The sequence below is a fragment of the Cupressus sempervirens genome, chromosome 3 (genome assembly GCF_028749045.1).
Source record: "Cupressus sempervirens isolate cs-2001-9-10 chromosome 3, ASM2874904v1, whole genome shotgun sequence".
Classification (NCBI taxonomy): domain Eukaryota; kingdom Viridiplantae; phylum Streptophyta; class Pinopsida; order Cupressales; family Cupressaceae; genus Cupressus; species Cupressus sempervirens.
The window spans coordinates 58,198,339-58,214,026 of record NC_143120.1 but is presented as its reverse complement, the minus strand read 5'-3'; the positions used below and the strand labels follow the sequence as shown (position 1 = coordinate 58,214,026).

Below are 15,688 nucleotides of genomic sequence, written 5' to 3'. Positions count from 1 at the left end.
AGCTCATATATATATCAGAGGAATCAATAAGGATCAATTATTGAATCATCTTCTCAAAATATCTAAAGTCCAAGTTTCAGATCATATAGGTTAATTTTGTAGAGGTTAATTAACCTCAACCAAATCATGTATTTGAGGGTAGTTATTAACCTCTGTGTCTATATAAGGGCTCTTTTTGGGCTTTGGAAAAAGGGAGCACTATGCTAAAAATTTGATTAGGAGATGATATTTGGAAAGTATGTACAAATTTTGTCTTTGTAATCAGAAATTCCTCTTGAGTTCTTGGTGCAAGAAAATAAAGGAATGTGCAATTTGAGTTCTCTTCTTCCAAATCTAAATTGTTAGAAATGTTGATTCTCTTTGTAGTGAGCATTCTCATGGTATGGTGTAGATGTTTATGAATTTGTGGGTCAACATTGTGCTAGTAATAGTTTTCAAACATAGATCTTGATTGTTGTTATTAGTAGTTTTAATTTAGTAGTTTTGGGAAAGCCTTAGAGTCATGTGGTGCATTCATCATCATGAGCTTTCTCACCTTTTAGTTTTAGATTCTTTATTTGAAAAGCTTCAAAATCATATCATACGAGGGAGTTGCCCTTCAAAATGCAGAGGAAGGCCACATAACAAGGGCCTATCCAACTATTGTGAACGGTTTTCCACACACTCGATTGGGCAAATTCTACTATGATAGATCTATTTACCAACAAGGTGTGACCTTGTTAAATGATTTAATCACCCTATTAGAAGTGGCCTTGAAAGAGGTCTTGATATAATTCAATGGAATTTCCACCTTGTTAGAGGATTGACAAATGGCTATTAAACCAACTTTGTTAAGAGATTTTAGATCACTGCTACAATGGTTAGACAGTAACAATGAAATGACCTAATTGTGATGCAATTGAATTTTTGATTACAGATCTCTATTTTTGTTCATGCTTGATCCTTCCTAATCAAATAATACTTTTTTTTCTCCACAAGGATACTTGCTTATCCTTCAAGTTCGCTTCCTCTTCTTATCTCTTTCAACTCATTCAACTTGCATCTCATACTTTGAAATCAAAACTTGACCTTTTACTTATACCTTCTAGATTGTCAAGTCAGCTCAAATATAAATTAGAATAGCCAATATTTATCACCTCAGTGGGCTAGAATCAATAGGTAAAATAATTAAGCTTTACACACCAAAATAAGAAAATCTTTTTGTAGCTGACCCAGCTCGATAGAAACTAATTTTGAAGTGATTTTCTATGTTAACCAATAGAAGCTCAATTAACAATGTAAACTTACAAAATTCCTTTAGCAACCAAGTGAACTAGATTAATACTGAATCTATTCGACTTTCCCTTTGTCAACTGAGTGAGTTTGGTTAAGATTCTTTTCTGCACAAGTTCCTTCAATGCCCAAGTGAGTTCAGTAGATACTGTCTTCTATACAAAGTAAACTCAAGAATGCTTGGTAGACTAGGATAACTATCTTCACTACCTAAGTGAGCTCGGCACGCACTAACTATCAAATGATATGACATTTGTGTAACATCAAAGAAAACACATAATTAATCAATTGTATCCAACAATGGCCATGAGTGAAAGAGTAGTATAAGCTAAGCTATGTTGAAGGCTTTTCTTTCCTATATAGTTGAATGGTATTGAACTCTTAGATATGATGGAATGATTCATAGTGGTATTTATTGGAAACACCTAGATAAGAAGTCTTAAAAGGAGATGTTGATTCTCTTTCATAGATATATTTATTTCTTTATGTACATGGTGAACTACTTGAGGAAATATTGACAGTCCTTACAAGTACATATTCCTACAAATGAAGGATTATGAGATGTGTCTTCATTTCTCATTAAATTTCCTTGTGTGAAATTTTTGTGTAGAATATGGAATTTAAAGAGAAGAAATATATTTTTTGTTTAAAGTTTTCTCTTGTAAAGTAAAGGTCAAATATATAAGAATGTGAATTGCATAGTTTTGATTGATAGATGTTATTATTCACACCCATATTGGTGTTCATCTTCTTTGGATAAGATAATTAGAAATATCATACACAAAAATTTAGCCTTGTAAAGCTTATTGATAGTGTGGTCATTATCTAGGTCTATTGTGGCATACATTGAATTGAACTATAGGTCACTATGAGAGTAAATGAATTACCTGATTTTTTATGAAATGAAGATCGAACTACTTGATGAAATTTTAATCTTTTTCAATGTTTCCTAATGGACCCATGGAAAGGAAATTATTGAGTCAAAAATGATTTTCTTATGTAAATGATTGAATGTGTTATCTTGCATTGGCTTTAAAAGGTTGTGTTACTTGCCTTGCCAAACTGTTAATGAAATTTTTGGACTATATTATAGAAAGTGTGTACACAATTCCATTACTCTCCTCTTAGTTTTGTTTGTTTAGTCTTCATTGATGTTGGGTTGGGTATCTTTCATGTTAGGAAATATTCTAGTGAAGCTTAAAAGTTTTGTGGTAGGGTGGTACAACACTCCCACAATATTCTCACCCTTATGTTCTTAGATAGGTTCTAGATCTCATTTCAACTTGGTCGTCATGGTTAGACTATCCAGTATCTGGTATTTGGTATATGTATTATTTTAAATTTAATGTAAATTAAATATTTATGTTGACTGATCAATATTCCAATTACCTTGACTCTCTTTGACCTTCTGCATTTTATGAAGATTGTTGATCTGGCATTGGTTTTGTGGAAGTCTTTACAAATAGATAGCATTGGGGATAACAGTGGGGAATATCAATGGGATAAATTGAGAGGTTGTTAATGTTCTATGAGTGAGAGCCAAGAACTTTTGTATCTCTTGATTTTCTAAAGTTAATATAATTTCCTTATCTATAGAACTGGTTTTTCCTTAGAGGTTTTTCTAGGGAAAATTTCTTTGAAAAATATTGTGTTCTTTGTGTTTCTTATTTCCTTCCAGGGAAGTTGTAGTTGTGCTATTTTTTTATTTTTTTTAGTTGTGAATTTATTTTTTGTAGTGTAATAATTATTTAAGATATGAGATTAATAATCAGTGACTGCAATAGGAATTTTCACAATCCTTTCTTTTTTAAACAAATTCAGCCATTAGAATTACCCTACATCAATTGGCCTTTACAAGAATTGAATGATCTCAAGGAGAGAACCTTCTTTGCAATTTAACGAATAGAGAACACAACCACTAGGTCAAAACAGTGTGAAGAAAAATAATAGTTCACAAGAAGTTACTTCCAATTCAGCTATTATATTTTCTCCACCTACTACTTGCATTTCTTTACATGTCATGCAAGGTGCAGATGATGGTGAAGATATAGATAGAAGAACTAGTCTAGGTTCAACATGTGAGCTCAATGCTATTTCTAGAAAGAAAATGTCAAAACCCAAAGAGAAGACTTCAAATGTGATCCACAAAATGATAGATGAAGCTCTCAAGATGAATGTTTTACCATCATCATTTATAGATGAAATGATTCATTCTGTAGCATTTCCTATGTGCTCTTCATCTCTTGAAAGTGTGGAAGGGACTCAAGAGATGCTAGTTGTGTTCAGAATACAAATAACTAGAATTTCTCATGTATAGCCCTACATGCTCCTTCAGTGATTGATTAATCTACCACTATCTCAACATCTTAGCTACAAAAAAGTTTGGAGAGAAAGAAGAAAAGAGTGATCCAATAGGAAGCACCAAATCTAGATGATGTGGTTGATCTAGTGCATAAAACTATGAAAGTAAAGAAAACTAGACTAGATTCTAGATTGGTGGTGAATTCTACCTTATGAGATCTATCTATCAAGATTGCACAACTACTGATAGAAAATAACATAGATGACAAGAGTGGGGCTGATTTTAACATAAACCAAGTGGATTTAGGTCAACCTACTCGTGAAGTTAGAGAGCATAATTTCCAAGTGTCCATTGTTGTCCTAATTGAATAGTAAAATAGAGACAAGCAAGCTAAGACTCATCTCAAACATCAAGTTCAAGCCCTTTCTTCATGCATATGGTCAATGGTTGCTGATTGATTCCTAGATTCTAGTTCTTCTTTAGAAATAATGGAAGATCCCAAAAAAATGTTTGATGAAGATGTCATTCAAAACATAGGAGAGTGTCAGACATACAGTAAGATGGTAAAACACATGAAAGAGAAATCCTCTAGCCTATTTCATGAGGTAAAGGTCACATACATTAAGGAAAACCACATACAACAAAGCATTCAAAAAGCGCTGGAAACTCTTCAGGGACACCAAACATTATGGAGAGAAATTGATGGTAATTTAATAGAGAGTAAAGGAATGAACAATGATATAGTCAAATCTTTGAAATTAGTCACAAATGGAGAAGAAGAGAAAATTGACATATGGATGGAGAACATCAAATGGAAGTATGATAGCATGAATAAAAAATTGAATGAAGAATATAAGTTCTTAAATTCTTGCAAACAATTAAAAAGGAAAACCTTGGGGAGTATACCAACAATAATGCGATCCAAATATATCTTCCATTTTGGAATGCATAGAATTAAAAATCAGCACTAAAATTTCTAGTAAACACTATTCAGATGTGGATATCATGATGAGATTGAGCACTCACTCGGTGGCATGGACTCTTGTATTCAAAACTTGTCAGGTTACACCCTTGAGTTGGACGAAATTAGGAAGAGCCATGATCTATGCAAGTTGAAAATGCAGAGTGTGGTCATCATAAAAAATAAAGCTTTAGCATGCATAATCAAATCATTCAGATCATATAAGGTGGATTTAACTCAGCTACTCACAACACCTCCAGATTAAAGAGCAAGCATGAGAGATATCAACAATTATGACTAAAAGTTAAAGTAGGAACATCTAAGATTGTCTCAAATGTTTTACTTGTGTGTTTTGTGAAGAAGTTGACTTTAATAGGATTCATTTTGGTTTTGGTCAATGCCTTAGCTTTCTGTTACATGGTTAAGGATTAAAAAGTTAGAGTTGTAGAAGTTAGAATTGGTTATGAATCATCTTCAAAGTAGTCCAAACCCTGACTTTTTAAGTAGTTATGAACCCGAAAAGTAGGTTATGTTAAGATAGATTATAAATTCATGAATAACACATGTAATAGGGGACTTTTTGGATTTGAGAATAAGGGATCACTTTATGTAAAATTTTGGTGATAAGACAATTTTTGGAAAGTGAGTACAAATTTGGTCTTTATGATCAAAATTTCTTCTTATTTTCTTGGTGCAAGAAAATGAAGGAATGCACATTTGGGTTCTCTTTCTAAATTTGAATAGTTGAAGTGTTGATTCTCTTTGCAATGAATGTTTTCATGGTATTATGCTAATGTTCATAAATCTTGAATCAACATTGTGCTAATGATTATCTTCAAACACAATTCTTGAATTTTCAATAGCTTTCTTTCAATCTTTAAGTTTGAATACATCTTTATTTGAAAATCAAATAGGGTGTATTTTAGTGGTGAATATTTGTAATTTTGCAAATTTTAAAAAAAAATTGCTAGTAATTTGGCTAATAATTTAAGATTTAATGCAACTTAAATCGCCACATTTTTATTAACTTTAGTTCTAAAATATCTAAAATTGCTTAATAATTTATTTTATTAAAAAATCTAAACTCAAAGATTCACCACAATATTTGATACATGATTAGATTTGATTCACCTAAATACTATATATTATTGAAGAAAATAAATTAATTCACCAATTATTGTCATAATTATTAGTTAATTTAGGGATATATTACGAATATTTAGTTTTCACTGTTGATTTAAAATATAATGCAATTATCCTCATAATTTTTGTGAGATAAAAAATGTTCAATTTTGATTTGTAATATTTTATGACAATCAACAAACTTCCTATTATTATTGAGATTCACCAATATTTTCTACTCAAAAATTATGACTTCAAAATAATAACCAATGTAAATAATATTTAAAATAAAAAATTGAGAGATTCATCGATAAAAATAATTTGGCTTTTCAAAATAATGAAAGATTTGCCTATAATTTAGCCGATAGGCTATTTGTGGGAACTTTGTTCCCGGAAATTAAATTTTTGAAGGAAAATTTGCAAGAGTTCAGCCGAAAAATTGAAAATTCTTTCCGTTAATTATTTATAGGCCAATAAAATTTGCAAGAGTTCAGCCGAAAAATTGAAAATCCTTTACGTTAATTATTTACAAGTCAGTTTTTATCTCCCTCCACTTTTAACTCTTGTTTTGATATTTCTTAGTTGTTATGTCCACGTTTAACTCTACATTAGCTCATGTTGTGATCTATTCAGTTAACTTTTGATTTTTAAAATTGATTTAGATTTTAGTTTTCACATTATTTTAATTTATTTTTTTATATTAGTTTTATTTTTTCTTCAAATATTTTTTTTAGTTTCTATAATTTATTTAGTCAATAGAATATTTATTAGACATATTTTTTTTTGTATTTCTCTTATTAATTTTTCGTTATAGATTTTTTGATGGATTTTTTAAATGATTATATATTTCATATTTGATAAATTTAATTTAAATAAATAATATTTATTAATCTATTTAAAATATTTTAGTAAATATTATGTTATTAATCTAATTTGTTCACGATTATAATTTAAATGTCCACTTTTAACTATTATTTTTTTGTTCTTATTTATTTAAAAAATAATTACTTGTGATCTCCACATTACATTATGTTGTGATCTCTATTTATTAAACTTTTAATTTTTTAATTGATTTAGGTTTTAGTTTTTACTTTAAATTATTATTTTTATATTAGTTTAGTTTTTTCTTTAAATATTGTTTTTTGAGTTTCTATAATTTATTTAGTCAATAAAATATGTGTTAGAGATGTCATTTTTCTTTTCTTTTTTTTCTTTTTTTAATATTTCTCTTATTAATTTTTCATAATAAATTTTTTTATGGTTTTTTTTAAAATGATTATTTTTTCATATTTGATAAATTGAATTTAATTGTAAAATATTGAAATTATTAAACATATTTCTTAGGCAATATTCAAATTTTCTAAATATTGTAAATGTTATATCTATGTTTTAATTTTAAACTTTTTTATTTTTGTATTTTCATTTTTTAAAAATTTATGTTTACATTATTTAATGTTCATTCAACATTTTTTTCTTAAATCTCATCTCCTATCCGGTGCGCTCGTTGCATGTACAAAAGCATGCGATTGCTAGTTTATATCTTTTTTTAGGAGGGGTTTTCTTAAAAAAAGATTGTAATATGGTAGTGATCGGTTGCAATTTCTCCAGTTGTTGTCAATCTATTTACCAATAGAACACCAAAAAATTACAATAATTTAATAAGACTCTCATCTAATGAAGATCTTGATACTTACCTTAAAACATTTGTAACAAGATTTGTTCACCATAAAAAATAAGATTTATTTTATTTTATATTCTCTAATATTAAAGAATTAAATGAGATACTGATTACATATTTAGCTTGTATAGATTTTTACGCTAAGTATTATCTATTATTCAATTATAATGTGAAGAATCTTTTGTCAAGATGTTCGAGTAGCTATTGTTTGAGTGCGAAGTATAACAGTTTGTGGGCCGGTGTGAAATCACTATTTCCTTTTGAATTATGCGGCTCCTTCATTTATCAACTGTACCACATCTCAATCAGAAATTGATCCGATACTTTATCGAAAAACAGATTTTTTGTTTGTAATAAATTACATTTCATAGAATGCAAGCACACAATTTTTTTATAATTTTCGACGGGTGAATTATTTAAAATGTCTGAAGCCGCAAATGTAGAACATACAATTCCTGAGCAATACATGCGATATTCTTAATTAGATACAAAAGTTAATTTATCGCTTTTGTATTCAAATTTGAATAATTATATAGCGTCGTCATTTTGTTGAATTTCGCAGCTCCTTGCACTGTTTAACAACATTGCGTCGCAACCATGAGTTGTTGCTTAATAAAATGAATGTTGACATTTTTTTCTTTTAAAACGTTATTTTTTAGTTGCTATTCGCATTATAAATTGTTGTTTACAAAGTCTCAACTAAAATATCTAGGGCATACGATTTCTGGGCAATTTATGCCATATCTTCAGTGTGTGACAGTTAAATTAATTATTTTATTATTATTTGTCCATTGCAGAAATCAGGTACAGCACGAAATATAGATTTTATATTATTTTCAAAAATATTATAGTTAGCATTAAGGTTTGCATGTGTATGGTTCAAATAGACTACTAGCTCTGGCTTAATTAATGTTAAAATCTAAATAAGAGTGAGCAACTATGAATATGATAATAGCTAGAGCTAACGTTAAAATTATGAGTTTTCATAATATTTAGTATTAGTATTTTGATTCAATTAAAATACAATTATATAAAATTATTATAATATTTGAATATAAAATATACTAATATATAATATCATATTATCATATATTGATAAGATGGTCTATTTAATAAAATATAATTATTGTATAATTATATATGAATTCATTTATTAGGTTTGTTTTGATAAAGGTGAAACATATGATTCTTAATGAATTTCTTATCACAAATAGGAGAGCAAAATTATCTAGGTTGAAACATTTTCCCTTAAGAACCAAGTCTCTACATTCATCTCTTATATATTTAGTCTTACATTGAACAAAACATGATTCATAATCACTCAACTCTAACAAATGACACAAAAACATATTAACAATCTAATTAGAAGATTATGGTCACAACTAGAATAATAAAAAAATATTATACATATGATTAGAATTCAAAGTATAATTAAGAATACAATGATATTAGATTTAGTATTATGATTACAGAACAAATTAATATCATGATTACAGAATTAAGATTTGAACTTTAAAAGAATATAATTACATAAAACTATAATATTTGTACATTAGAATATATTAATATAATTTTAAAATATGAATTTATTTTGTATCTTCACTCCTGTTCTAAGAAAATATATATTTAATAATATAGAATAGAAATATCTTCCGAATGATTTTCTTACCAGAAATAAGAGACAGTGAATGTCTGGGTTGAAACTTCTTCCTTTAAAAACCAAGAACTAAGGCCCATCTCTTATGTTATCAAGCGTTGTATTCAGCAAACTCTATTCAGATTCTTTTAATTGAAGGACAAAAAGGACTATTGACAACTAATTTAAATTTAAATTTTTTAATGAATCAAGAAAACATTCTTCTCAATTAGAAATTTCAATTAAACATACGTAACTGAAAATAAGGCTAATGAAGCCATGGGCAGTTAATTGTCCTTTGCTTGAGCTAAAACAACTTGATCCTTCATCAAGTTTGCATAAACCCATGTCTCTATTCATTCTAATCATATATTTGACTATCAGTTATAAGAGAGATTGTGAGCTAAAATATTAAAGTATTCAAATGGGAGCCAGGTCCCATGAATTCCACAGCATCTCCAAACTATCTTTTCCTTCTGCTGAATCATTAGCAGAATAATGAGACGATGAAAATTCATTTTGTTGACGGCCCACCATCTCAGATGATCTGCTATGAATCTCCTCAGCACCTCTATATATAAACCCCCCCTCTATATTTGGGGAAGCTGCAAACTCACTGGTATATTGAAAGTAGTCAGAAATCCCATTCATGGCATACAAAGAAGCAGAGATTTTTCTTTCATACATCCTTCTTTTCATGGCCTCCCTCAAGAGAGAAGTTGCACTGTTTTCTCCAACCATACCCTGGAAAGATCCCGCACAGTCAAATGACTCTTCTTCCCTGAAAATGTCAGCCACCTTGTTATGACTTGGCTCTGTAATTTCTTCAGCCATAGTAAAGGGAGAGTACCCACTTGTCAATTCATCACCATCCACTAGATTCAAGCCATTTTGTAAACCATTTGTAAAGCCCTTCATACTTGCACCTTCACCTGATGTGATGGTTAGACCATCAAGAAAACAGCCATCCATTGTTTTGTCAGCTGCCTCCATTAGCATGGCAGTGAAACCCATATTGCCTTCATTACAACATTCCTCTCCAGATGAATTCTGTTTCTCCTGGACCATCTCTGAAACCCCATCATTTTCTAGAAACCCTGCAATGCTTTCAAGCTCATGGGGATTAGGGTTTCTGGGTTGGCTGGAAACCAAAAAGTCACCTTTATCTTCATCATAATTGAGCACATCTGAACTTGAGCTGAGGACTTGTGGGGATCCATGCGTATCTTCCTCATCAGAACTGATGCATTCACCTTCACCCTTCACATCTGAATGCGCAAATTCAGTAGAAATGCTATTTGGTTCTGAAGAATTCTGATTATCAATCATAGTGGCAGCATTGTTTCTTGCATTTGCATCCTTGAGCCGCAGCAGGAGGCGGCGGGCAGTTCTGGCAGGCAGGGCAGAGGTCCCATCGGTATGAGGGGCAGGAGAGGGCCAGAAATTGGTTCTTGTATTTGTGCCCCTCAGAAGGCAGGCAGCCTCATCATAGGCCCGGGCAGCATCCTCTGCTGTGTCAAAGGTGCCCAACCAGAGTCTGATCTTTTGAATTGTGTCTTTTATCTCTGCAACCCATCTCCCTGATGGCCTCTGTCTAACTCCTACAAATCTCTTTCTATTTCTTCCCAATCTTCTGCCCCAAAATCCAGTGTCTGCCTCTGGTGAAACAATGTCAGATTGTGGGGAATTGTTGATAGTGGAAGAATTATGCCCAAATTTGGAGGACCTTCTCTTTGATTCTGTAGTACTTTCCTTAGCCATTCTTGAAAATGGTAACAAGAAGTATTTAGAGTCTTCTTTTCTTGGCGAAAAGGTATGGTCAGTCTGATGACTCAAACACTACCATAACTTGTTATGAAACTGGACTATGAATCTGATGAAGTGTCCTTCACTAAAGAATGTTGTGATCTACTTGGTTGGGAGGTCTCCTCAGAAGGAAGCTCAATGAAATATGAAGGGCGGTCCAAGAAATCCCAAACGACTTAGGGGCCAACAGTTTCCAGAAAAGAAAGAAAATAATATGTAGTACTAGAAGAAATCAATTGGGTCTCAATTAACTTTCAAGAATTTATACTTTCAATTCTATGGGTCGAAGTTTCAGTGGTATAATTTTTATATGGCTAGGTGCAGAGATCCCAAATGAGATAAAAGTTCAACAGTTGATAGAAAAGAAGAAATACTGCATGTCATAGCAAGAAAAACCAGCTTGATCAGATTTGATATACTTACATATAAAGAAAGCTCAGTTTGATCCTAACAGGCTATAAGATTTGATAGACTCACATATAAAGAAAGCTCAGTTTGATCTTTAACAAGCTATAAGATTTGATAGACTCACAAGGAAAAGCCTTACAATTCAGTTGCAGTCAGGAAAGAGGGTGTAGCCCTTGAGAAATATGCTCAACCTTTAGTTGGATCTTCCACTACTATTCTCATCTTATAATAGCTTATATATAACGACCCGCTTTATAACAGAAATGGCTTTCTATTTGGTTTAAATGGGTCGATGATTGCCTGAGAAGAGATGTCAGTGATAGTGAAGGAATTGACAAGAAGTGATGCCATCTGAGAATGTTCCAAAAGGTTAAATCCAGCCCATTGTTTGCCATGTGGCGGATTTAGAGAGAAATGATTAATTTCTGATTTTGTCTAGTTCTGCTGTCATTTACAATTGTATACATATCCAACTCTACAAAGTAGACGGCTATCAATCTTGATACCATCATCCAGATATGAACGGCAGTATCCTCAAGGTTCAATTTTTTCCTTATTGAGGGTACAATTATTTGAGATCAACTCCAAATCTATTCATAAACTGGAATCAATTGATAAATGATGTTATGATTGGTTAAGAAAGTTGATCACTGATAGATGAGAATCAATATTTGAATTTATTTTAAAGTTGACATTCGAACTTCACTCCCATGTCAATGCATGCGATTCAGGACATACCATGCATTTGATCATGTACGCATGAATGCTTGAATATAATTTCTTCGTAATGCTTTCTTAGGATTTTAATAATGATCTAGGAAATGCTTTTTAAATAATTCTTTAGTCACGTAACGCACATTATTAGAATGAGGGCCTATAGTTAGTGAGAACTTCATTTGGAAAATGATTGAGGCTAAGTCATCTATCTTACGGCCCTTGAAACGAAATGCAGACAAATATAGTCTAACATGGAAAGAGATTTATCATAAATCAATCTCTTTATTCTTAGAACAATTTCCATGTAGAGTACTATCTAGCAATATGGCAACATTCTCATTATCATATTGATAGTGATGAAAAGAAACTTTTACTATGAAAGAAGATTTACTATTAGTTTACAATAAATTAAAAACATCAACATATTATCCTTAACAAAGATTTAAAATGTTAACCTTTAAGAAGAATTCTTTTCCTAATGTGAGTCGTTATTTATAATGATCATACAAATGTGAAATATATTAAAACACTAGACAATCTATCTTAGCTCGGCATGAACTTAAAGTATACAAACGTAATATTAACTAACATTAAAAAAAGTAAAAATTATTGTTAGTTTTGGTTAGCTTGGACAACTATTCGTCCATATGTGATTATTTAGCAAGCAATTGTTTTACTAACTAGATAGTTAGAGTTGAGACAAATATTTGTTAATTAATTGACCACTTTTAGAAGCAACTAGAAACTGACTTGGTTAGGGTTGTTAAGTTGTTTTCAATCCTGACCGTCAATTGAGAATCAATCTCGGCTACTGGTTTTCCAACATGAGTAGTATAAAATGGGGTCAGGGGGACATTTAGAGAGAAAGATGTAGAAGCATTTTCAGTGTTAGTAAATGAGTTTGCAGTGATAGCAACTTGTCTTGTAGTCTTAGCAGGGGTGCGATGATAGCGTTGGGGATAGCAGTAGAGGAATATCAGTGGGAGAAAACAAGAGGTTGTCAGAGTTTTGCTAGTAGGAGGCAAAGAATTATGTATTCCTTGATTTGCTAAAGTTAAAATAATTCCTCATTTGTAGAACTAGTTTTCCCTTAGGGGTCTTTTTAAGGATAGTTTGTTCAAAAATATTGTGTTCTTTGTGTTGATTAATTCTTTCCATATTTTTATAAGTGAAGTTGCAGTTGTGTTATTTTTTATATTAGTTGTGAATTAATTTTTAGCAGTTTAATAATTGTTTAAGTTAAGAGATTAATAATCAGTGACTGCAATAGGAATTTTCACAATTACAATTAAAAAATTTAGTACCATGTGTTTACTTAAGTTTTTACCCTTTCATAGATTAAATAAAGTACAATCTTTTATCTGATGCAAAAGTCTAATAATGTCATTAGGCTATTGAGTTGTCTCTGTTCAGAAAGAGGAAATTTTTTTGAAAAAAAAGCATCTGAAGGATAATGAGAGAAAATATATGGGATTCAATTTTAAGAATACCAAGTTAATGTGAACATTCACAAATATGTCAAAGTCTCTTTAGCTTCCATTACATAGGGTATTGATAATGGGAAAGTTAATTATGACTTGATTTCTCCCCCATTAACAACTCTTGGTGTATGAAGTGCCAAACGAAGTGAAGAATACTATGTTATAATCAATTTTACCAATTACAATTGAGTATAAAATATTAACTACAAGAATTCAACTCAATTTCCTCATTCATTATCATGATATGTTCCAAAAGGTTAAATCCAACCCATGTCAATGCATGTGATTAAAGACATAACATGCCTTTGATGATGTACGCATGAATGCTTTAGTATAATTTCTTCGTAATGCTTTCTTAAGATTTTAATAATGATCTAGGAAATTTGTTTTAAACAATTCTTTAGTAACGTAACACACATTATTAGAGTGAGGGCCTATAGATAGTGAGAATTTCATTTGGAAAATGATTGAGGCTAAGTCATCTATCTTATGGCCCTTGAAATGAAATGTAGACAAATATAATCTAACATGGAAAGAGATTTATCATAAATCAATCTCTTTAATCTTAGAACAATTTCCATGTAGATTACTATCTAGGAATATGGCAACATTCTCATTATCATATTGATAGTGATGAAAAGAAACTTTTACTATGAAAGAAGATTTACTATTAGTCATTATTTATAATGATCATACAAATGTGAAATATATTAAAACACTAGACAATCTATCTTAGCTTGGGCATGAACTTAAAGTATACGAATGTAATATTAACTAACATTAAAAAAACTAAAGATCACTGTTAGTTTTGATTAGCTTGGACAACTATTCATCCATATGTGATTATTTAGCACGTAATTGTTTTACTAACTAGATTGTTAGAGTTGAGACAAATATTTGTTGATTAATTGACCACTTTTGGAAGAAATTAGAAACTGACTTGGTTAGGGTTGTTAAGTTTTTTTTAATCTCGACCATCGATTGAGAATCAATCTTGGCCATTGGTTTTGCAATAGGAGTAGTATAAAACGAGGCTAGGGGGGCATTTGGAGAACAAGATGTAGAAGCATTTGTAGTGTTAGAAAATGAGTTTGCAGTGATAGAAAACTATCTTGTAGTGTTACCAAGGGCATAGTGATAGCATTGGGGATAATAGTGGAGGAATATTACTGGGAGAAGTTAGGAGGTTGTCAGAGTTTTGCTAGTAAGAGTTAAGGAATTTGGATCTCTTTATTTATTGAAGTTAATATAATTCATCATTTGTAGAACTAGTTTTCCCTTAGGGGTTTTTCGAGGGACAATTTGTTCAAAAATATTGTGTTCTTTGTGTTGATTATTTCTTTCAATATATTCTTTTGATCAGTAAGAGGCCGAAGCCAAGATTAATTTTTATGTGTTGTAATTAATTATTATTTATTAAGCATTATCACAAGTAGATTTGAACCCAAGACCTCTTCGATAAGAGGCTCACAATTTACCATTGTGCTGTAGACTCTTGCCTATTTCTTTTGGTATTTTTATAAGTGAAGTTGCAGTTGTGTTATTTTTTTATATTAATCATAAATTAATTTTTGGTAGCTTAATGATCATTTAAGATAGGAGATTAATAACTAGTAACTGCAATAGGAATTTTCACAATTACAATATAAAAAAATCAGTATCATGTGTATACTTAAGTTTCTACCTTTTCATAGATTAAATAAAGTACAATCTTTTATCTAATGAAAAAGTCTAATAATGTCATTAGGCTATTGAGTTGTCTCTATTTCAATAAAGGCATTTTTTCTTGAAAAAAGAGAGCATCTAAATGATAATGAGAGAAAATATAAGGGATTCAATTTGAAGAATACCATGTCAATGTGAATATTCACAAATATGTCAAAGTCTCTTTGGCTTCCACTATATAGGATATTGATAATGAGAAAGTTAATTATGACTTGATTTCTCCCTCATTAGCAACTCTTGGTGTGTGAAGCACCAAAGGGAGTGAAGAATACTAGGTTAGAATCAATTTTACCAATTACAATTGAGTATAAAATGTTAACTACAAGAATTCAATTCAATTTCCTCATTCATTATCATGATATGTTAAAATGGTGAGGCTATTGGATCTAAAATAATACATCATTATTACATAGTGGAATAATTTTTAATAAAAAATGAAAAAATGTTAATTCTTGTTGTAGAACATTGACAATTATTTCCATCACTTTGTATTTTCATATACAACCATTATTTTTCTTCTACATGCTACATATGAGAATAGCTTACTAAAATTAAAGCCTTTTTTATCTATTCTTTGTAA

The 15,688-nt window shown here is 30.5% G+C and overlaps 1 protein-coding gene across 1 annotated transcript; it reads right to left on the bottom strand.

Moving 5' to 3' along the window:
- Positions 1-9,391: 9,391 nt before the first annotated feature.
- On the bottom strand, positions 9,392-10,732 carry LOC149564760 (uncharacterized). Its single transcript, XM_089816220.1, has one exon. It carries the CDS (start codon positions 10,730-10,732, stop codon positions 9,392-9,394), a length of 1,341 nt encoding a protein of 446 aa, XP_089672346.1.
- Between the last annotated feature and the right edge of the window lie 4,956 nt (positions 10,733-15,688).